The sequence below is a fragment of the Crotalus tigris genome, unplaced genomic scaffold, assembly GCF_016545835.1.
Source record: "Crotalus tigris isolate CLP2741 ecotype Arizona unplaced genomic scaffold, ASM1654583v1 scf7180000017658.5313226, whole genome shotgun sequence".
Lineage (NCBI taxonomy): Eukaryota > Metazoa > Chordata > Lepidosauria > Squamata > Viperidae > Crotalus > Crotalus tigris.
In genome coordinates this window covers 289,667-312,623 of record NW_024096545.1, presented here as the reverse complement: position 1 = coordinate 312,623, position 22,957 = coordinate 289,667, and the positions used below count along the sequence as shown (strand labels likewise).

Sequence of the window (22,957 nt, the reverse complement as noted above, 5' to 3'; positions counted from 1 at the left end):
GCAGAATAACATATTAGATAGACTCTGTACAAAGACTATGAAGTGGTTTTAGAGCTTAATCTGAGGATCCAAAATAGCTTATTTTAATACCCTAATATAATATTTAAGAGCCTAATGCTGGGAAAGATTGAGGGCAATAGAAGAAAGGAACGACAGAGAATGAGGTGGCTGGATGGAGTCACTGAAGCAGTAGGCGTGAGCTTAAATGGACTCCAGAAGATGGTAGAGGACAGGAAAGCCTGGAGGAACATTGTCCATGGAGTCGTGATGGGTCAGACATGACTTCTCAACTAACAACAACAACAAATGTAATATTTAATTGTACTTGTTCAGGAGTAGGATCCATTCTTGTTTTTCTATAGTAATTTTCTTTACACTATTAAAAATACCCTTTTTTTTCAAATATATTTATCTCTTTTGTCCTTTCAAAAATCAGCCAAACTCTCTTTTTAATTGCTACTTCCTAGACTGATACATACTTTCTCAATAAAAGTTCTGCAAAGAGCTCAATCTTGACTTGTCAAGTGTTTTCCACCATATGGCCATGCAGGACCTACAGCTATTTTCAAGATGTTGTGTTAAGTTATATACAGTGGAATGAAGAGATTGACATTTCTCTCTCTAAACCCAAGCACAATTTTATTTCAGCTAATCTTTCTGAAAATAACAACTCCATTGTCTTCTAAAATCAAACTGAATTTGACATTATTTATTATAGGCATCTTTAAATTGGCTGCCAATTTTACCAGTTCCTATATAAGATCAAGTCTGAATATTTGCACAATCATCTATTTAACTAATAATCATACCATTGTCTCTGGCTACATGATCTTGATACCAAAAAACTATGACTGAAGTAGTCAATGATGCTGGACAACAAGAATTATTCAATTTTAGAATACATCTGATGTTCCACTAATCCAATTTTGGTGAATTACTTCAGATTAATTTGAATTCTAGCTTCAAATTGAACCCAACTGTAATTATGACATTTATTCCCCTAGTGCAAAGAAAGATGAATGAAAGGAAAAACTAAATATTGTATCTCTCTATCCAAGTTACTACAAGTGCCTTCCTAGAATTAATCCACATATTGGAGTAGGAAAATAGGACAAAAAGTTGGACATTTTGCAACTTCAGATTTTAGTGGACTGGAAGGGTAATTGCAACTTCAAATTTTAGTGGACTGGAACTCATTGTAGGACACATATATTGTTTGAAAATGTAAATTTAATAAAGAAAAGCCTGATATATTATAAAAAGCTCTTGTCTTTTAAATAAAGCACAGAAAGCCACAGTTGGAGTCATAACATTTGGTTATCACATAGTTTAAATAGAATTTCAGGATCCTGAATGTGTTATAATCCTCATGGAATAAAGATGAAAGCAATAAAAAAATAAATATTTAACAGAGATAACTTTTTGTATGTCTATCCAAATCAATTTTTGGCACAGGATCCTCTAAATTACTGATGCATTTTCCTTTTGTAGGCAGAGTATTTTAAGAGAAGGGAAGTTGCTCTTGGCATATTTTCCTGAGGCTAAGAATGAACTGGCTAGAGTGTGTCATAATGAGGCATATCATTGTGTAAATCAGCAAATTTATACTCCTTGTTGCATGTCAAATAATGCCTTTAAAGCAGTTGTAGAATGCCTGGTCTTTAGACATATACATTGCTCAAAGTGTGAATACTAGCAAGAAAGTCAGGAACAACATTAAGGACTTTCTCTTGAATGCATAAAAAAATCCTCAATGTAAAGCAGATCATAGCCTATAGAAAGATTACAGGTAGGCCTCAAGATGCCTAGTAGAGATCCCATATGTTCTTTCTCCCAATATATTAAATTATTCTCTCCTTAACATCTATGCTTCCCATCAACCACTTCTTCCAATATCTAAATGTATTTTCTTCTCCTGTGAATTCATTTCTAAGACTAATAAGCTGACATCCACCATTCCAGGAGGAGAAGAAATAGGCATGAAAGAATGTCAATTCAACCACCATTTAATCCCACTGTCCCTAAAGTTGTCAACAGACTAATGGGAAGGATTCAAGCAAATATAAGTTTATGAGAATATGGATATTAATAGTATTATCCCAATTATTATTTTTATCATTCCGATGATCACCATTACCCTAATTATTGATATCATTTTGATTAGTGCCCTCATTGTCACCATTTGTATATTTGTCTCATAATAGTATCACTAATATTGTAATCATTATTACTCTGAGTATGATTGATATTCCCTTTAAAGTACTTCTATGCTTCCCACAGATGTGAAATTGTAGTTCTTGTGTCTTGTTGAAAGAAAGGAAAGGCAAATAGCTTTTAATTGGAATATTTTCCTTTTATTCTTAGAAAATAAACTTTGTGGCTTATTTAATTTGGAGAGATTTAGCCTTTTAATGTTTGGCTCAAACCACACACGGTATATGCAATGTGTAAAAGTTGTCACTCCCATTCAGCCACTATTTTAATAAAGCAGATTCCCCATGTTTCCTGTAAGAGTCTAAGAGTTTTCTTAAACTTCATTTTGAATTCTTACTATCTCACTTTTTCATGCATTACTCCTCTAGCTCAGAAATATTCTTAAGTCTTCTTGCATGCACTCCAGGTTTGAGATCACAGCACAATATTTTAGTCTGGGATCTGTGAAGGTCATCCCAAAATCTTTGTTGTTGTTATTGTTGTTGTTGTTTTGCTATAAATACCTGCTGCAGAGAGTAAGAAAGTTGACTTTGATGAAAATATGCAAGAAACATTACTAAGATGAAAGAGTGTAGAACATTTTTACAGTAAATGTAGAGCAATGAGATAATATTTGGGAGTGGTTCAGGCAGAAACCTCCTTATTTCACTAACTATAAAAAGAGCATAGCATACAGTTGCAATATTCTGTTATTATAGACTGTTTTCATAAAAGTCATTTTAACCATCCTTTGAAATTTATTTTGAGGTTTGGTAAACCAAGTGGGGCTGACAACTTCATATTTGATGTAGACATATATTTCTGATCAACTGGCATCACATTTTGTATTTCAGACTTTATAGATTTTTTAATTTGCTTTGGTATTTTAGCACATTGCCTCATGGTTCCTCATATGGATAGGTCCTAAGCAGGTTAAAGTTTTAAACTGGCACCTAAAACTGGGTTTGGTAAGCAATAGCATTCAGCAGATATCTTTCAATACAGACACTCTTACACTGATTACAAGCTGATAGAAATTCTGGATACTTTTCAAAAGGAAACCCCACATAAAGCACATTGCAGTTGTAAGATAGTATGTAACCAAAGCACATAAAATTGTCAGTAGCCCCAGACAGCTGAAGGAGAATCACTATTGGCACATTAACAAACAGTCATAATTGTGCAAATGTGTTCCTTATGATAGCTGTTACCATGGTACAAATGGGAATTCAAGAGCATCCCCAAAACTGTAAAGATGGTTTTTGTTAACAAGTGCATCTGCACACTGCACAAATTTCATCTTAGTTCCTAAGCCATATACATCCTTAATAGCAGCAGCTGTTTTGAATCTGATCTATTAACAACTGCATATAATATTATAATTTAAATTTGCAAAAAGGTATTGTGTTTATCTTTTCCTTATATAGAGTTTGTGTCAGCTTCTTGTTACTTAGAGATTCCTGGAAATTTGACCAGACACCTAAAACTTTGCTTATAACTTTAAATTAGAAGATGATAGAAAAAAAAAGTTCTATATGTTGGCCCCAACCTTATTGAAAAGCAATGAAGACCTGGTTTTACTTCAGCCAGTTGGGTCAGGATGTTAATGGAACTAGCATGGTGTGATTGAGGGAAACACGTTTTATTGAGGGGGGAAATGTTCAGTATTGTTTTAAATGGCTTGTTTGTTGTTTACTTTATATTGTGGTTTCTCCTTCACTGTCTAGAATTCTTTCTGATAGATGGGTAGCTACCTAAGTTTGTTTAATAAATAAATAAAATATTAAGGAAAGTTGTATACGAAAATATTTCTTTTATTTTGTACAAGTAAAAATATATGAAAACCTAGTCTGAAATTGGAGAGTGAACATAAAACTAATCTAAAAATACATTCCCAAAAGCTTTGCTGTATTTGAGTTTCTATGTTGGTTACACTTTGGAGAATTGTAGTGTGAAAAATCTTACAATAGTTCCATTAGTTTCTGCTATAGTCCAGTAATGTTTTGTCTCTGTCTGAACAAAAAAGACATTTTTGGCTTGACTATCTACCTATACATGAATTTCATGCACTCAGATAATACTTCAATGAAATTATCCTATGAAATATTGTTTTGGCAACATTGAAGATTGACAAGGCTGGGTGATCTTGGACTTTATTACCTCTACTGTACTAGACTTTGAAACGATATCAGGCTGTCATGAGATTCTGTCCATAAAAAAGCCACTATCACCATCAGTCCAAAAAGATTTTTAAATGAAATTTAACAATTTTGCAGAATAATAAACTGTGTTATTAAACTGTACTTATATTTAGTACTATGGAAAACAATTACATCCCACCTATTTACATAATATAGTAGCTGTCACTTAGGATGTCAGTCTTGATGTTTGAATAACAGGCTCAGAAAGAACTTGATCTACTTGGTCTACTTAATGAGGCAAAGGGCAGCTCTGAGGAACTATTTGTGGCTTCCTAGATGGATTTAGTAGGTCATCAAGTGAGATATAATGCTGGCTAGATAGGCTAGACCTGATCTAACAAAACGATTCTCATGTTTTCACATTGTCAAGAAATCACGGTGGCAAATTGTCCCATTCCAATCATGGTGACTGACAGGTAGAGAACAACTGAATATCCTTCTTCCTGTAGCTGTCAAATGACCATGTCTTTAATCCTAACTAATTTTAATTAAAATTAAAAAATGCCTTGGAAAGCTTTTATCATTATTACTATCAGTGGAGAGAGAGAAAGAATGTAAGTAATTATGTGGGAGGTAAAAATTCAGTCTTGTTAACTTTTATTATATTCTGTTTTAAAGGATCAATCAATGCAATAGAAGTGACATCCCTTTGTCTTAATATGTGTACTATAATATGGATGATCCCCTGATTATTCTTGTCAAATGACTTTTAGCATTATATTTCCCCCAATACTTTTAGAATTTGATGCCAACTTTGGCTGATCTAAGTTATGCTGGGATTTCCCTGGATTCTACTTGGATGGGACACTTCTTGGGAATTCTAGGGCTATACTGGACAGTTAGTAAAACATCCTGGAAGAAAATAGTAGCAAGCCACTTCCAAGAAAATGGCATAAAAACAGTAACTAGAAAGCAAACTTCATTTGAAGACATTTCAGGATATTAATTCAGAGTAAGATTATCTAGCATGAAAAGCTTGAAAAATATATTTGATATTTTAAATGACATTTTATTATATATTCTGCTAATTATTGTCACTTCAGAAGAGAGAAAGATCTACCAGTGCTGAATCATCACTAATAAAAAAAAACTAATGTGGATTTCATTGCAAGATACAATAACATGTATGACTAAATGGTGCAAATATAATTTAGGCTATTCATACGAGGTGACATTTTACTCAGGCTCAAAACATTCACTATTTGCTAATTGCAGCTAGCAGGTTATTCGAATGCTGATGTTTTTAATTAGACTTTATACACCAAGCAATCTCTTTAGATTAAAAAAAAATGGTTTACTCCTTCTAAAGATAGACACTGCCCTCTAGTGGAGGAAAGAAGTCATAGTAGAGCTTGAAAAACAAGTCTTCACTAATTACAGAAACCCTGGCATCAGAAATCGTCATTGGCTATCTGATGCAATTCTTTCATTGCATTCAACTACAGAACAAGGATGGTTCCAATTCCCGCTCCTTCATTTTAAACAGCCTTTATCCAAATAGAATTTATTAAAAAGTACAAGCATATCTTCATTTTTGAAGTCTCATTTTATATAATGATTTTGATTTGTCCCCCAATAATGGAGCTAAGGGGGGGGAAGAGTTTGCTCACATTGATAAGTCATTAATTACCTATTTCACTTCAAATGTAAGTAAAGAGTGACTTTATGTAAAAAATAACATGGAAAAGTTTCATTTATTATCCATCAGTTCTCCGTGTTTTCATATATATTGGCTTACAGCATACAAACATTAAAATCATCAGAAATAAATATTTCTAACCCAATAAAATGGTAATACAATCAAATTAAAATTATTATCACAAGATGGGGAAAGAGGAGCCAAATGCATGGGAGGGAGATGGGATTAGCTCTTAATCAACCACCTCCAATGTAATACTCCCATATTGGGGGCCCAAGTCATCTGGTAGAGCCAGATCTTGAGGTTCTTGCAGAAGGTCAGATGGGAGTTAATATCACCACAGGGGGCAAGATAGTCCTAAGGACAGAGAAGATTCTTCTTCTGGACCTGCCAGCCTAAATTTAGTGACTGACAGGTTCCACAGTATGACCCCTCTGCCAGCATGGGTGGGGCAAGCCAATCACATTGCGATGAGACAGTTCCTCAAGTAACCTGGACCCATCCCATGCAGGGCTTTAAAGGTGATAACCAACGTCTTGAATTGCACCTGGAAGCAAACAGGCAATGAGTGCAGCACGTGTAGCAGTGGTGTAACATGGGTCACTATAGGAGTCCTAAGAACCGAGCACGCTGCTCACTCTACATCAGCTGTAGCTTCCGAATGCTCTTCAAGCCTCATGTAGAGCTCATTGCAGTAGTCCAAATATGAGATGGCTAGAGCTTGAGTGATTGGGTGCTGGGACTCCTGATCCAGGAACTGGTGCACAAAAGAAGTGGTGCAAAGGCTGTAATCGCCACCTGCTGTTATAGCAATGATGCAATAAGTACACCATTGGAAAATCTGAAAGGTTAGAAATAGGTGTCATGAATAAAATCTATGTGAGTGCTCCGAATAAAAACAACAATTTGGTGGCACATAATCTAACTATTCTCTCAGTTTGGGAGGTGTATGGTTTGCTCTTTTAATTAGACTATTGTTTTCTGCCTGCTGGTATGTCTGATACTGATTCCTGTTTATCTGAGTGTTGGCTGCTGAAGAGAATGTTCTAGTCTCTTTTTTTCTTGCATTTTCTTACCCAGAGGAAAGGATGAGCAATAGTCTAGCATTCTTATATATTTCTGTCAAGTCCAATATTCCCTCCTTGAAGCTCTTGTTTGAATAAAAATGGATGACAATGCATAGTTTAGCAAAGTGTGAATAAGAATTGCAATGGAAAATGAGCCAGAACACCTACTTTCACCTCTTCTATCTCAGAGTAACAGTAAAATTATCGGGCAGGTTTAGCAGTTTACATAACAGCTTCTTTTCTTGCTGCTTTAAAGGGGATAGAGTACTTATCTCCTTATCAAGTCCAATATTGTTTTTTTTAAAAAAAAAACAAACATTGTTTATAATATAAAATCAATAATTTCCTACTCTAAATTGATTTGTTGTATTTGCAAACTTTGCAGACTAGTCTTACCCACATAAAACCAATATCTACTCAATTAGTACTAAGTTTACTTCCTATAGTAAATACGCATGGGACACAATCTGAAAAATCTAAGTATCTCAGTTTTGTGTGAGTACATTTACGATTATAAAGTACAGAACTGTAAAGGGATAAAATTCGAAGGGACATTTGGGATACTGAATTTGCCTGCTCACCTGGTACAGTAATCCAGTTAACACATCACTGACCAGCATCTTCATGATGTTAAGAAAGAGAAATAAAGATTTGCAAAACTATGCAATCTACACATTCAATATTAGATCCATCCTTGGACTTGGAAGAAAAGAGGTTATGAACAAAAAATACAAAGCTCCTGTTCTTAATTACAATTGGTTTGTTGCTTCTTCTGGTGATCTTGATTAGGTTTTGTTTATTATTGTCTTTAAAGTCAAATTCACACTGGGCACCATATATTCATTCTATTCATGTATTAATTTTAAATAAATGAATGAGAAGTGAGGAATGGAGAGGGAGAAGTATTTAGGAAGTCAGTAATTCAAAGAAAAATGAGTCTGGGGCAGGTGTTTAGTGACAGAGGAAGAAATAAAAATATTTGGAAAATTTACTGAGAGATAGAAATTTTACTCTCTGACATTCATGTCTCTCTAGGGAAGCAGAACACGCTTGAAAATAGTAGCCTCACGTTTTATTGCTCAGACATCTCTTTTGGATTTGCTTGAGTTCTTCAACAAACTACTTCTCTTCCATTTTTATTTCTGTGTAATAAATGTCTTGTGGTTAACCATCCAAAGCACATTACTTACAGATTTCTTTGGCATTTTCATATTTGAACTCTGGTAGCACAGTGAACATTTATTCTCATTCTAAAATATATAGTCCAAATGATGATCTACCAAACACATGTTTTAAGTTATGCATTTATTTATAAACCAGATTTAGTGCATGTAGTCTCCAGTCTAGCCATGAAACTCTGGGTGGAGAACATAAGAAAATTCAGTGCATCATCAAACCAACACCAAGAAAAACCTAAGTTTCTCTCCCTTGAGAATTTTTTAAAATCTTTGAAGAATGTTGTTCTGCCTGTTTCAAAAAGTACCATTTTGACATGTGTGAGCAATTCCTAGTATGACATTTGCTTTCGTATAAATTACTTATGCAAGTGAACATACTAATTTCAGGAAGTAGGGAATAAAACAAGTGTTCCTGTTACCTTTTTCCTATAAGTAGTAATTCATTAAAAAGGTCATTAGTAAAAGTACAAATAACTAGTCTCAGAAATGTTTTGTGTTTAAAACTCTTACTGAAGGTGAGGGAGGAGAGGATTTCCTAAGATTTATGGAGAACAATCATAACTTTAAAAGAAGTTTAGGCTTTAAAAGTTCCCCTCACATTCCAAGAAGATTTAAGAGGAACTTATAACATGAATATACACTCCAAATGGTCTGTAGTTTGTTGGTCTATAATTATAGCTGAAACTGGAGGGCAAGAAGTACAGATTAGACCACATGCAGTCTACTAGTATTTCTTTTGGGATTCCTAGAGAAGCCACAGTATGCAAAAAAGTGAAATTAACAGATGGTTTCATTGTCTGAAATGCCTTTCTGGGTCCTTCCATATTTTAGCTATTCTGCTGCTTTGGATTGGAACTGTCAGTTCTCTGGGGGATTAGTTCCTTCACATAATGAAAATATTTGCTATCTATTGTATGTCTTGCCCTCTTAGCTGCACATATGGCAGTACTTTACTTTTTCATCTAGTAGTTCAGTTTTATTTTTCAGACAAGAAGCATAGGCCAAATGGACACCTGACTCTTGAATCTATATCTAGTTATATTCTTAGAGTTGTAACTTTTATTGCTATTGCCTTAATGGCATGCTTATCTCAGTAAACAAGGAACAGAGTAGTTAAATGGATTCTTCTTGGATTTTCTTCTGCTTTTAATACCACAATAAGGTATTTATAGAAGGGAATTGTATTTATTGCTATATGAATATGGGTATTTATGAATGTATGTTCTAATTTAGAGATTCACAATGTTTATGAGTCAGAGATACAACTTGATATGTTGAGCTTTGGACCCAAAGAATATCATGTCCTCTTACACAAATGTTTCAAGAAAAAGGCACTCAATATGAAGTGGGCCCATCCAAAAGTTTTATTCTTATCTGTATGATTGATTGGCAATATTTTTTGCAAACCTTTCCTGACCAGGGTTCTATTATTATAGCTAACCATCAAATATTCTTAGCATTTATCCCATCATTTTCATAAAGGTAACTATAGTAAATAATAATTTCTATACTGTCTCTATATTTTATCTTTGAAGGGTCAAGAGAAGTCCTCAGTTCTATAGTTGACTCTGCTTATGATCACTATTTGATTCTTCCCACAGTTGGACAATGGCTGTGCGCCACATACTGATTGCTAGAATGTGGTATTTAATGGTGTTTCACCATTTATTTTCTCATTACTGAATAATTTTAACATACTGTATGCTGGTGTGAACTCTGTAAATAAATATGTATGTGTTGTGAACACCTGAACATGTGATAGTCCATGCTTTGTATTTATTAAACTATTTCTGAATCTAATAATAGTTCTAGTGACATTTTTAGCTCCACAGTATCATGCCACTTTGATTAGCTGAGAACTGGGCCTCTTAGTTATTGGGGATGAAATTGAACATAACAAAATGAGGTACTCACTTCCTGTACTCTTCCCATAAAACTAGATACTCAGATGGCAGCAAGCAAAATAAAGCAAATAAAGAGGAGTACACAATAACATGTCAGGAAATGCAATGTTCTGGGACAGAAGTGGTTAATGTGTGGTATTCCATATGTTGCTGAACTATACTTGCAGGCCTTGGCTTATGTAGCCATATCTCATAACAAGTGTTTTTGCTTACTAGTAATAAAATATTGATTTCAGTAATGCACTATTACTTGAGCTTGACTGACTATTATTTTTTTTTATTTTTTTTTAATTCTGTGGCCTGTGGAGGTATTTGACAATATATATATATATATATATGGGGTTTTTTTAAAGAAAACCAAATAACTAATTTTTTAAAAAAATTGTCATTAAAATAATGAATTCTATTTTAGTTGCATCAGGTGTCTGTATATGTATTCAGTAGAAAGAATAGGCTTAATGTATTGATTTAAAATAATCATGTATTGCTTTGACATTATCAATTAAATATTTGGTCATGGGCTGCAAATATTTTTGGACTAATGCATAAAACTTCCATATCTGATTTATTTTATAATGTGTATCCTCAAGTACATTAAACATATGCAAGAGAAGTGGCATTTATTATGTAAGATTGTTGTATGACATTCATTTAGGTATTTATTAATTTTATTTTATGTTTGGAATGACCCTGGTGTTTTCTCTTTTCTTCCCTTCCTCCCTCCTCACTGACTTCCTTTTCCTAAGCATTTATTATGTTCAAAAATGTTTCTAATACATATGAATCCTAAAGTTAACTTTCATGTAATGTCCTCTAAGATTTATATGATAAAGCATATTACTTTACTGTCAATCTCAAAATAAATTAGTTTTGTCAGTTTGGATCTAACGTATTTTCTTTATTAATGCTTTTCTCCAGGTCATTTTGCTAATCTAACTTGTCGAGCATTCTTTGGATACAGTGGAGAAGTCAGTCCTTTAATGTATTGGATGAAAGGTGAAAAGTTTATTGAGGATTTGGATGAAAGTCGGGTTTGGGAGAGTGACATTAGGTAAAAAAAAATATACATATGTTTTGTCAGAACTAATATCTAGTTTTTTGAAATGAATAAAATACTATTTAAAAGAGGAATCAACATTATTAAAGTACACAAAATCATCTGAGCCTTGTTCTTTTGCAGAACAAGTATTGAGAATGGCATAGAAAATGGATGTTTCATGTATATGCAATTATTCTAAAACTGCTAGTTTTAGAGTCTACTATTAAAGCAAGAAGATGATTCTGCAACTGTAAAAATGTCTAGAAATTAACATGATAAAATGCTAACCGAAAATTCTGTGATACATAGTCACTTCTGTTAGTATACTCAGAAACATATGAGTCTCGTGTCATTGGGAGAAATAAAAAATGAGAGTGGAAAAGAAGTGTGCAGATAAGATATATTCATATATTGATTCACAGTTGTCCGTTAGATATATGAACACAGCTTGCCACTATGTACATAATGGCATTCCTGTCTTATGAAAGTTATCATACAAAGACAGATCCCAAAGTACATGTGTGTGTGTGTGTGTGTGTGTGTGTGTGTGTGTGTGTGTGTGTACCTATGCCTATACCTATACCTATATGGCTATACCTATACCTATACATATACAAGAAATACTGAAACTATATATATTAGAAATTATACATATACAAAGTCCATCTGTGATATTCATATTTGATATTTATACTTGAGTATATATGCTGTTTTCAAACAAACAAGTATTATGAGCATAAAGAATTATATACAATGCTTGAAATTCCAAAGAAAAGAGATTACTCCTAAAATTACTCAAAGAACTGCATATATCTTTTGTGGTTATTAATATCTGTTAATTAACTTTTTAAAAATGGAATAATCTAGAAATACATTTTATTTTTTAAAAAAAACATTTCACCTTAATTGCAAAAAAATATAGTAAAGTTATTTGGTATTTAAATCATCATTTTTACAGAACCTGTTCCATTTGGTTCTATTTTTTTTTTTAATCTTAAAATGGGTTTTCAAAGATGATCACGAACAAGAGTAACTGCTGATTTTTTTTAGCAAAAACAATGTTTATAAACATCAATTTAATTCCATATCTCATTAGCATCTACAAACATGTATAAATAAATATTGATAGTAAAATAAACTAGTGGTTTAATTATATCAACCCTACTACTTTTTTTATAAAGATCATATTAAGATTCCTTCCATGCATTATTATTTTTCAACAATTTTTCACTAATCAAAAATATTTCAACAAAATATTTTTCTTTTTATTAGGGTCCTTAAAGAACATCTTGGAGAACAAGAAGTTTCCATCTCATTAATTCTTGATTCAGTGGAAGAAGGGGATCTTGGAAATTATTCCTGCTATGTTGAAAATGGATATGGCCGCAGACATGCTACAGTTATACTACTTAAGAGAGGTGAATATATGCATATATATATATATATATATATACGTATATATATATATATATATATATATATATATATATATATATATATATATATATTTAATGGTAAAAATAAAAGAGTGATTCCTGGGTGTATGCATACTAAGAAATAAAACGTGAGCACCAGGAAAAGTTAAAACATTAAAAGTTTTATAAAACGTTAAAAGTTTAAATATAACACATTTAAAAGTTTTTTAAAAAGCAGACCTAGCAGAGGTCCATCTGTGTAGAAGGTTTTAAGGGAGAGGAGGGGGAGAAGCAACTTGGTGATAATGATCATACACTGGATTGTAGAAAGGCTATGTGCCCTCTTGAGTCACAGATGCAGAGAGGTGGGAAAGTAAAAGCTAGTACGCATGTGGATGGGGAGAATGAGAACAAACTGAGCAATTATGTAGCAATTGACACAGGTGCAACAATTGGCCGGTTGGGACCTGTTACGCGGTCCAGGAGTCGAGCGCAGGCACTGGCTTGTTTATAAATGTCTCTCCCACTAATTCATTTGCACCCTGATGATGTTGGCAGGAGCCAACGAAAGCTAGGTCTGCTTTTTAAAAAACTTTTAAATGTTTTATATTTAAACTTTTAACGTTTTATAAAACTTTTAATGTTTTAACTTTTCCTGGTGCTCACGTTTTATTTCTTTGTTTGTGTGTGTGTGTGTGTGTGTGTGTGTGTGTGTGTATATGTTTTCTGAGGTTTTCGCGGGTGTTTGTATGTAGGTCTTTGGTTGTTCGGGTTTTCTCCCGCGTAAAATTAGAAGTGTCTTGGCAACGTTTCGAAGAAGTCCCATTCGTCATCTTCAGGCTGGTGTTTTCAGCTTCGTGCTTCGAAGAGCAATGTGTGGTCTTAGCTGTTTCTTCCTTTTAACTGCCAGTGGGGGTATGAACTGATTGGGTGGGAGCTTGGCTGTGTTCTGATTGGGTGGAGGAGTGTTCTGATTGGTTAGGGGCTTGGCTGTACTCTGATTGGCTGGGGAGTTGGCTGTGCTCTGATTGGCTGGGGGGTTGGCTGTGCTCTGATTGGCTGGGGGAGTGTTCTGTTTGGGTGGGGGCTTTGTTGTGCTCAGGTTAGTCTGAGTTGCAGGGGGTTGCATATGTATATATATAGCTAACAGAGTGGGAGAGAGCCTGTGGCTTAGAGGTTATAACAACTGCCTAACATGCAGATAAGCCCAGGTTCGAATCTCAGAAAAGTAAGTCTGGCTGAAGAGAGTTAAAGGAACTCGAAATAGCTATACCAGTTCTCTCTTTATTCTTTGTTAGCAACCTAAAAATGTAAAATGATGTCGCAGTTGGCGACTGCTGCTTGTGGATGGCTCTAGATTGAGCTGATACAGGCAAAAGAAAAGAAAAAGAAAGAAGATTTCTTTCTCCCATATTTGGGCTGACAGGGTGCACATTCAAGGTAAAATCTCCTCCCCCTGTCTCTCTCCTGATAGCTAACAGAGTGGGAGAGAGCCTATGGCTTAGAGGTTATAACAACTGCCTAACATGCAGATAAGCCCAGGTTCGAATCTCAGAAGAGTAAGTCTGGCTGAAGAGAGTTAAAGGAACTCGAAATAGCTATACCAGTTCTCTCTTTATTCTTTGTTAGCAACCTAAAAATGTAAAATGATGTCGCAGTTGGCGACTGCTGCTTGTGGATGGCTCTAGATTGAGCTGATACAGGCAAAAGAAAAGAAAAAGAAAGAAGATTTCTTTCTCCCATATTTGGGCTGACAGGGTGCACATTCAAGGTAAAATCTCCTCCCCCTGTCTCTCTCCTGATAGCTAACAGAGTGGGAGAGAGCCTATGGCTTAGAGGTTATAACAACTGCCTAACATGCAGATAAGCCCAGGTTCGAATCTCAGAAGAGTAAGTCTGGCTGAAGAGAGTTAAAGGAACTCGAAATAACTATACCAGTTTTCTCTTTATTCTTTGTTAGCAACCTATATATATATATATATATATATAAATATATATATATATATATATAATAAAATACAATCACCAGGAGAGTTTAACTATAAAAATATACTTTACTAAAAACCGCCGAGCTTTTGTTGGGGACTCCCAACATCATCAGGGCTTATAGATTATATCTTGACAAATATCTATGGATATTTTTAGTCATCCAGATCATGGCTGTCCCAAAGGTGCTTTTTCAGGAGGCAACTGGACTTTCTTATTTTTCTTTGAAGACATTTTATACTCCTTGCAGACAGCGGGTCATTTACATTCTGTTAGAGAGTCATTGAGGCCATTTGGAGGTTTACCTGTATCCTCAGCTGAGTAGTGCAAATGTGTGTGGAGCCTTTTGGGCTGCAGGATGTTTTCTGCCATGTGTCCCTTCACTGTTGAAGACAGGCACAGGCTATTGGGGATGAGTCTGTGTTGTCTGCATGTCAAACTGAAGCATAAATGGTTCCTGTAGTCTGCAATGTTTTCTGGAAATCCATTCTTTTTCCCGCACCATTAGAAGGTGTTCATCCCTTAGTGCATAGCTATATGTCTATGGAGATTCTCAGTCATTCAGGTCATGGTTGTCCCAAAAGTGCATTTAGCTATGCACTTTAGGATGAACACCCTTCAAATGGTGCAGGAGTATGAACAGCCTGCGCCTATCTTCAACTGTGAAGAGACACAGGGCAGAAAACATCCTGAAGCCAAAAATTTGAGGACACAGATAAACCTCCAAATGGCCTCAACAACTATAAGAACACAAATGACCAGCTGCCTGAAAGGAATATAAATTCTTCAATTCCCCACCATCCATTCAGAGCTGAAGAAGCTTCTTGAATGAGAAGTGAAACGTCTTCAAAGAAAAAACAAGAAAGTCCAGTTACCCCCTGAAAAAGCATCATTAGGACAACTCGACAAATATTTTGTTCTTAACTCTGTTCTAATTATTATGATTAAAACTTGTTAAATGTTAGTTACTGTAGAATCTTCAAACTATTTAATTTAGCAGATCATCATTTTGACCAATTTACTGATTTTATCAAAAATCAAAGTACTTTGCAAAATGCTATTTCCATTTGAAGAAACTATGTTGATCATACTTTTTTTCAATGAAATTTGTTCTTTTTCACAGTAATAATTTTATCAAGATCAAGCAACTTTTAATGCTTTGCAGACACAGAGATTTTAGACAACTTTTGGAAAAATTAAAAAAAAAAGTATTTTATACCATTTTATGCGTTGTTCAACTAAGTCCTTTTGCCATTTTGTCGGTAATAAATGCACTAGATAATAGACATGGTCATTTTCTGAAACTAGCATTATATGAATACAATACAATCTAATGCAACTTGTCTTAAGTTGTATGAATTACAACTTCCATAATTTCTTAGCCATTATGGGAATTATAGAGGTTGCAACTGAAAACATAACTGAATGGAGACAGTTAAAAATACATGTTATACAGTTTTATAAGAGAGAAAGAAAGAAAGAAAGAGAAGTAGAGGGAGATGAAAGCTCACAATTTATTAATATAATAGCTCTTAATAATGAAATATAATATAATAAATTAACAGAATATATGCATTTACTGGTAGCACTATAATTTGAGACTTTTTCACAACATGGAACATGTCTCCTGTAGTGCTATTTAATTACAAAGCAACTAAAAATTGCATATATATATATATATATATATATATATATATATATATATATATATATAATGTCATGACTTTCTTAGAATTTTCAACTTGAATTTTAAGCTATGTATATTTACCAAAATATATAACCATATATTTATCATTGCTGATTCTTACATACCATGTACAAAATATATTTCTTGCTTATTAGCTACCTCTAATAATGAAAAAATAATAATTTCCAGTTAACTCATAAATAATTCCCATAGAAAAACAGCAATATGTTTCAATCAGGGCCAGCTTTAGGCTAAAGCCAAGAAGGCACTAGACCAGTGGTTCTCAACCTTTTTAATGCCGCGACCCCCAACCAGTTGTAAGTCGAGGACTACTCAACTGGTGCAGCACCGTTTGCAGAATGGGACTTTTGGCAGGCTCAGCAGGGCAGAGACAGCCTGGACAATTCCTATTGGCTTTTGAAAGCCAATAGAATTAGACTCTATTCAAGAGAGTCTATTCTATTGGCTTTCAAAAGCCAATAGAATAAAAGGGAGTAGCACAGCTAAGGAAAAGGGGAAAAAATGGCGGACTACATTGTTTGGCGACCTCCGTGAAATGGTCATTCGACCCCAAATGGGGTCCCGACCCACAAGTTGAGAACCACTGCACTAGACTATGGCCACAAAGCTTAGGAAGCACCAAATACTGCTGTTCCTTTCAAATCATTCTAAAAATGCTAATCTTCATATCAGTGGGAGATGGGGCACCATCAATCTGGCCCAAGGGTGTCCCTGGGGATTTCAGCATTTATTCTGATGCTTCTCTAGTATATCTGAGTCAGGATTTCATGGTCCCAATTCAATGCAGAGAAAAGGGACACTATTTAGTCTTGCCTCCAGATATTAGGGATATTTTCCATGAATAGTAGGAAAGTTAGTGTTTCCACTTGTCATGGTTAAATGAGCATTTTAGTTTCACAACATTATTTGTTGAGTACAAAAATGAGAGACCCATTAATTCCCAAAGTGATGAACATTCTTGGAAAACATCAGATTTTGTTAACACTTTTACCTGGTTTTGGAATAGAAACAGTCTCTCTCTCTCTCTCTCTCTCTCTCTCTCTCTCTCTCTCTCTCTCTCTCTCTCTCTCTCTCTCTCTCTCCTCTCCCTCCCTCCCCCCCTCCCCCCTCCCCTCCTCCCCCCTCCCTCTCCCTCTCCCCTCCCTCCCCCTCCCTCTCCCTCTCCCTCTCCCCCTCCCTCCCTCTCCCCCTCCCTCCCTCCCTCCTTCCCTCTCTCTCTTCGTGTGTGTGTTTGTGTGTGTGTGTGTGTGTGAGAGAGAGAGAGAGAGAGAGAGAGAGAGACAGAGACAGAGAGGCAGAGAAAAAGAGAGAGATAGTTGCTGCTTCTTTCAGCAGTTTTTAGTGTCACCGCCATGATAACTCTAACGAAATTTTCTGAGATGGAGTTGGAAATTCTGTATCACAGTAATTTCACTTTTGCTTGCAAGACACAGGAATAGTATTGGGTGACTGTGCTTGTGAGCCCACAGAATTATAATGTGTGGTTCCAGATCACTATGTGTAAATGCTTTTTAACTGTAATATTGCTTAATATTTGAACTAGGGCTATGAAAACCATTCCAAATAATTGCTTCCTAATGTGTAGGAATAAACTTTTGAAATTGGATCTTTTGCAAATTGGATTTTTTTTTCCAGGAATGTCTCACATGCATGCATAGCCTTTTCATTTTGATGTAAAGAATCTATACTGTACATCTTTTTAATTGCTAATATCAGATATTTGAGATATTTGAGATATATATTGATAAAATTGGTTACAAATATTTACCTTTACCTTTACAAAAATGAAGTTATTTTATGAGCTTAAATTGATGATTTCTTGAGTAGTTAATTTGTAAGTAATCAATTATGTGTTATATTTCATAAAGTAGTGTCAGGCAAAGAATCTGGGAAAATAAAAAGCAGAAATCCTGCCCTACATTCATTACAGGTTGAAACAGTAGAACCTACAACTCTTAGTGCTACTAAGTAGTAATATTTTGTAATATTGTTAATTTTCCTTAAGATAACAAGGAGTTAAAGATATCCTCAAGGTATGATCAGAAATATAAGAAGGTGGCCATAATAGTGCAATTGAAACACAGCCTTTATTTTCAGTGTTTATAATCTGGGAACACAAATAAACTGAGAGAAATTCAATCACATCGTCTGGGCCATCATGTTGACTTTTTTTACCATAATAGAACAGAACAGAGCTGGAAGGCATCTTGGAGAACTCCTAGTCCAGCCCCTGCTCAAGCAGGAGAACCTATACCATTTTGACAAGTGACTGTAATTACATAGTACAACTTAATTGTTCTTAATTATATTTTAGTTAAAGGAATGTTGTATATTCTAAATCTAAATTTTATCAAGTTTATTTATGTGTCTCTTGGTACATCTAGTTTTATTTCACTAACTGATTGTACCAATTCACCAGTGTATCTATTTATTAAATTCAATATTGGAATATTTGAGATATCTGTATGATTCTGATGTTGATGCCTTAAAAGGTCTATTGTAGATTTGGAAAGAATGCTCCCTGTAATACTATTTGGACAATATGGTTAGAAAATCAATTAATCTATACTTAATAATAAAACTATAACTAACCTCTACATGGAGGGAAGTGTGTAGTGGGGTGCCCCAGGGCTCTGTTCTGGGCCCAGTGCTCTTCAACATCTTTATCAATGATTTGGACGAGGAGATATATGGAAAACTCATCAAATTTGCAGACAACACCAAGTTGGCAGGAATAGCCAACGCTCCAGAAGACAGGCTTAAGATACAGAAGGATCTGGACAGACTTGAACACTGGGCGCTAATAAAAAAAAAAAAAAAAAAAAAAAAAAAAAAAAAAAATAAAGAAAACAAAATGAAATTCAATGAAAAAACCAAGGTTCTACATTTAGGCAAGGAAAACTAAATGCACAGGTATAGTATAGGGGTTACCTTGCTCAATAGTAGTAACTGTGAGAGGGACCTCATAGTCCTAGTGGACAATCACTTAAATACGAGCCAGCAGTGTGCTGCAGCTGCCAAAAAGGGCAACTCAGTGCTAGGCTGCATTAACAGAGGGATAGAATCAAGATCACGTGAAGTGTTAATACCACTTTACAATGCCTTGGTAAGGCCACACTTGGAATACTGAATTCAGTTTTGGTCACCGCGCTGTAAAAAAGATGTTGAGACTCTAGAAAGAGTACAGAGAAGAGCAACAAAGATGATTAGGGGACTGGAGGCTAAAGCATATAAGGAACAGCTGCTAGAATTGGGTATGTCTAGTTTAATGAAGAGAAGGATGAGGGGGGACATGATAGCAGTGTTCCAATATCTCAGGGGCTGCCACAAAGAAGAGTGAGTCAAGCTATTTTCCAAGGTGCCTGAAGGCAGGACAAGAAGCAATGGGTGGAAACTAAGCAAGGAGAGAAGCAACCTAGAACTAAGGAGAAACTTCCTGACAGTTAGAACAATTAACCAGTGGAACAACCTGCCTCCAGACATGGTGAATGCTCCAACACTGGAAGTTTTTAAGAAGAGACTGGACAGCCATTTTTCCGAAATGGTATAGGGTTTCCTGCCTGAGCAGGGGGTTGGACTAGATGACCTCCAAGGTCCCTTCTAACTTTACTACTATTATTATTATTAACCTTATTGGCTCTTAACCTGAGCCATAAACATAATAAGCTAATGAAGAAATTCACACCAGATGTCATCAAGCTCTTAACCTGAGCCATTATGAATATTAAATTATCATTCCAGATTCATTTTAAAATCCATTGTTTCCATTTATTTCTTATAAACTATCATTTTTAATCCATATTGAAATCAGTTTTACTCAGTAGAATTTGCTTTTCATCAATATTATTTTCCAACTCTGTAATTGCAGATAACTTTATAATTGCATCTTTACCCCAATCATCAAAAATTTCCTTTAAAATAGCCATTGTTTATTTTTTTTCTAATGCCCTTTACCATCCAAACTTCAAAGTCATCAGTTTGTTGTGATATCAGTTGTTTAGGATTAAACAAAGAGATTTACCATGAGAAAGGATTCTTTTAATTAATTTCTTTAATTCAAATATATCTGAGTCTCTAATCCATTTAAAACCTTCTAAAATCAATACTGTAATCACTCTGTTGCTATGTATTCCCCCCAAAATATTTTTTATATAAAATTTTAAACTCATAACTTTCTTTGTTGAATGATTGAAAGGGAACCTATCCAGAAAATACAACCAGACTTTCAGTTCTCAAAGTTTTCAATCTTTACAAGCAGTAAAAGAAAAAGTGTCCCAAAATGCTTTAAAAGATTGAGGTTTTCTCAAAACATAAGTCCGTAAAAAAATTACATTATTGGCCCTGAGCTTGGTGGAATCCCATGACTCCCACAAAAAAAAAAAAAAACACAGATCGTCTATCTATTCACACACACACAAAAAACCTTCCAGATCTCAAGACTTCTTTTTGCTCCAGAGAGAGTTTCTACCATCTGGATCTAGCAACTAGCTGTCCGTAAGATGCCAATTTGCTATTCCTCACTAGACGCTTCTCTGCATAGCCTGCTTCTTATGGGCTGCTTTAAAATTTAGCTATGGCTCCAGGTGTTTGGGTCGTAATATTTTACTTTTAATATTTTCTATCATAAATAGATGTTATTTTGGTACAAGATGGGCAACTATATAAATATTTGAAATAAGTAAATAAATAAACATTGTCAGAAGTTGTTATAATTTCTGTGTACCTGTGTGATGGGGAATGCTGGACATATCCATTGAAACAAATCCTAACTGAAGCAGATGAGAGTAAAACACTTTATTTATTTTATTTTATCTCTCTCTCTCTCTCTCTGTGTGTGTGTGTGTGTGTGTGTGTGTGTGTGTTTGTATATGTGTGTGTGTGAGAGAGAGTATGAATGAGAGACAGAGACAGAGAGATATTTGGAAAATATACCGGTAGTCATCTGATTGACTTTAAAATTACATTTCCTTTCTTTACATTGCTGCCTTGTCTAATCAATTACTAATCCCAAATCATTTTTGGAGGTCCTATTCAGGCATCCCTATCCCTAGGCATCCCTGTACATTTCATTTTTCTTTCCCAAATGAATAACTGTATTGATATCCATTAACTTTTATTCTATGACTTTCAATCTATTCATACAATTATTCAACTTATTCAAATAATTGATTTTGAATTTTGTTTCTGGATATTAACTATCTCGATCAATTTTGCAACTCCTGCAAGTTTTACAACATTCTACCTATTTAATATTATTAAAAACAGGGACAAGGATCCAGGGCTGATCCTTCCAGCACCACATACTGTATTTCTTCAATCTGTTGAAAGGATGATGGAAATCCATTGCTTATGAACTCCTAGAGGTATTTAGTTGCCCAGCAAAGAAAATAAGATGTTAAATTAACTAGCCTTGATTTGATATCTCAGACTTTTCATTATCTAATTATGACTCCAGCAACTGAGGTGGCTTCCTTTCCAAAAAATAATAATTGTGTTGTTTAAATTAGTGATATTTAAATAACCAGTATCTTATCAGGAAATAAATGTCACTTAAATTTTCTGCTGAAGAAGGATTTAATCCTGTATCTTGCAAAGAAAATGGAGGAATGATTTGACCATTCTGTAAAAGCATGTGTCTATTTTTATATAAATATTAAATTACTTTTATTATTTATTACTATATTTACACAGGAAATCTGTTTCATATTAAGGGATAAGCCCTTCTGAACAATTTAATGCAAGTCTTATAGGTAGGAAACTATTTCCAGCTTCCAATGCTAGCTCTGTTTTGAAGGCAAACTACCATCTGTCTGATAAAGCTGAATTACAACTAGCATATTTTTAACCAAAACATATTGCTATAAAATATGAATAATGAGCTGAGTAGCCAGGGTAGTAGGGTACTAATTTAATAACATCTTTATAAACATATTTACTAAAAGCAGCTGAAAGTTACTTATGGCAATTTTTTAAATAAATTAGAAATAGCTCTTAAATTTGCCTATAAGTTTCTGGCGGTATCAATGCATTTGAATAGCTAGATGGTAAACTTCCCTACCTGATCCAGGAAAGCATGAACAGCTGGCAGTTCATAATCTTTTTTTCTGAAATTTTTTTTCAAACAATGCATTTTAAATTGTTAACTGCAATAATAGGCAGACTCATTAACAGGGCCAGATTTTTAGCATCTGGCACAGTGGGAAAGTTTTGAAGAAGAAATCTTGGCTATTTGCCAAACAACTATCACCATTTTAAACAAGAAAAAGATTGATAATTCATTACATTTGCATACATTTCTCATAATCTTTCCATTGTCACTATGATACTGAAGAAAAAGCTGAAGCATGTCTATATTATTGAGCTAAATTCCAACTTTTAGTCCATAAATTGCAAGTCTAATGAAGCAGCAAAACAAATTGCATGAAAACATGTATGCTGGTAAAAATGAGATAAATGATTCTATGTCTAGCATGTGTTTAGACAGAGCTGTGAAAAAGCTGTCAAATGCACCTTTTCATGGAACAGTAATTTAGGAACCCAGGAAGCCCTGCAAAACAACATACTGTGAGAGCAACGAATAGAATAAATGTTTTTTTGACAAAAACAAAACAAAATGAAAAATATTGT

The 22,957-nt window shown here is 34.5% G+C and overlaps 1 protein-coding gene across 2 annotated transcripts in view; it reads left to right on the top strand.

The window, feature by feature from the left end:
* The window catches only part of IL1RAPL1 (interleukin 1 receptor accessory protein like 1), an 877,062-nt gene that overhangs the window by 823,715 nt on the left and 30,390 nt on the right, over positions 1-22,957 (top strand). For both annotated transcript variants that reach the window (XM_039335732.1, XM_039335731.1), the window contains exons 7-8: positions 11,101-11,233; positions 12,494-12,639. In XM_039335732.1, the coding sequence (XP_039191666.1) occupies positions 11,101-11,233; positions 12,494-12,639 (279 nt within the window). The remainder of the gene's footprint in view (positions 1-11,100; positions 11,234-12,493; positions 12,640-22,957) is intronic.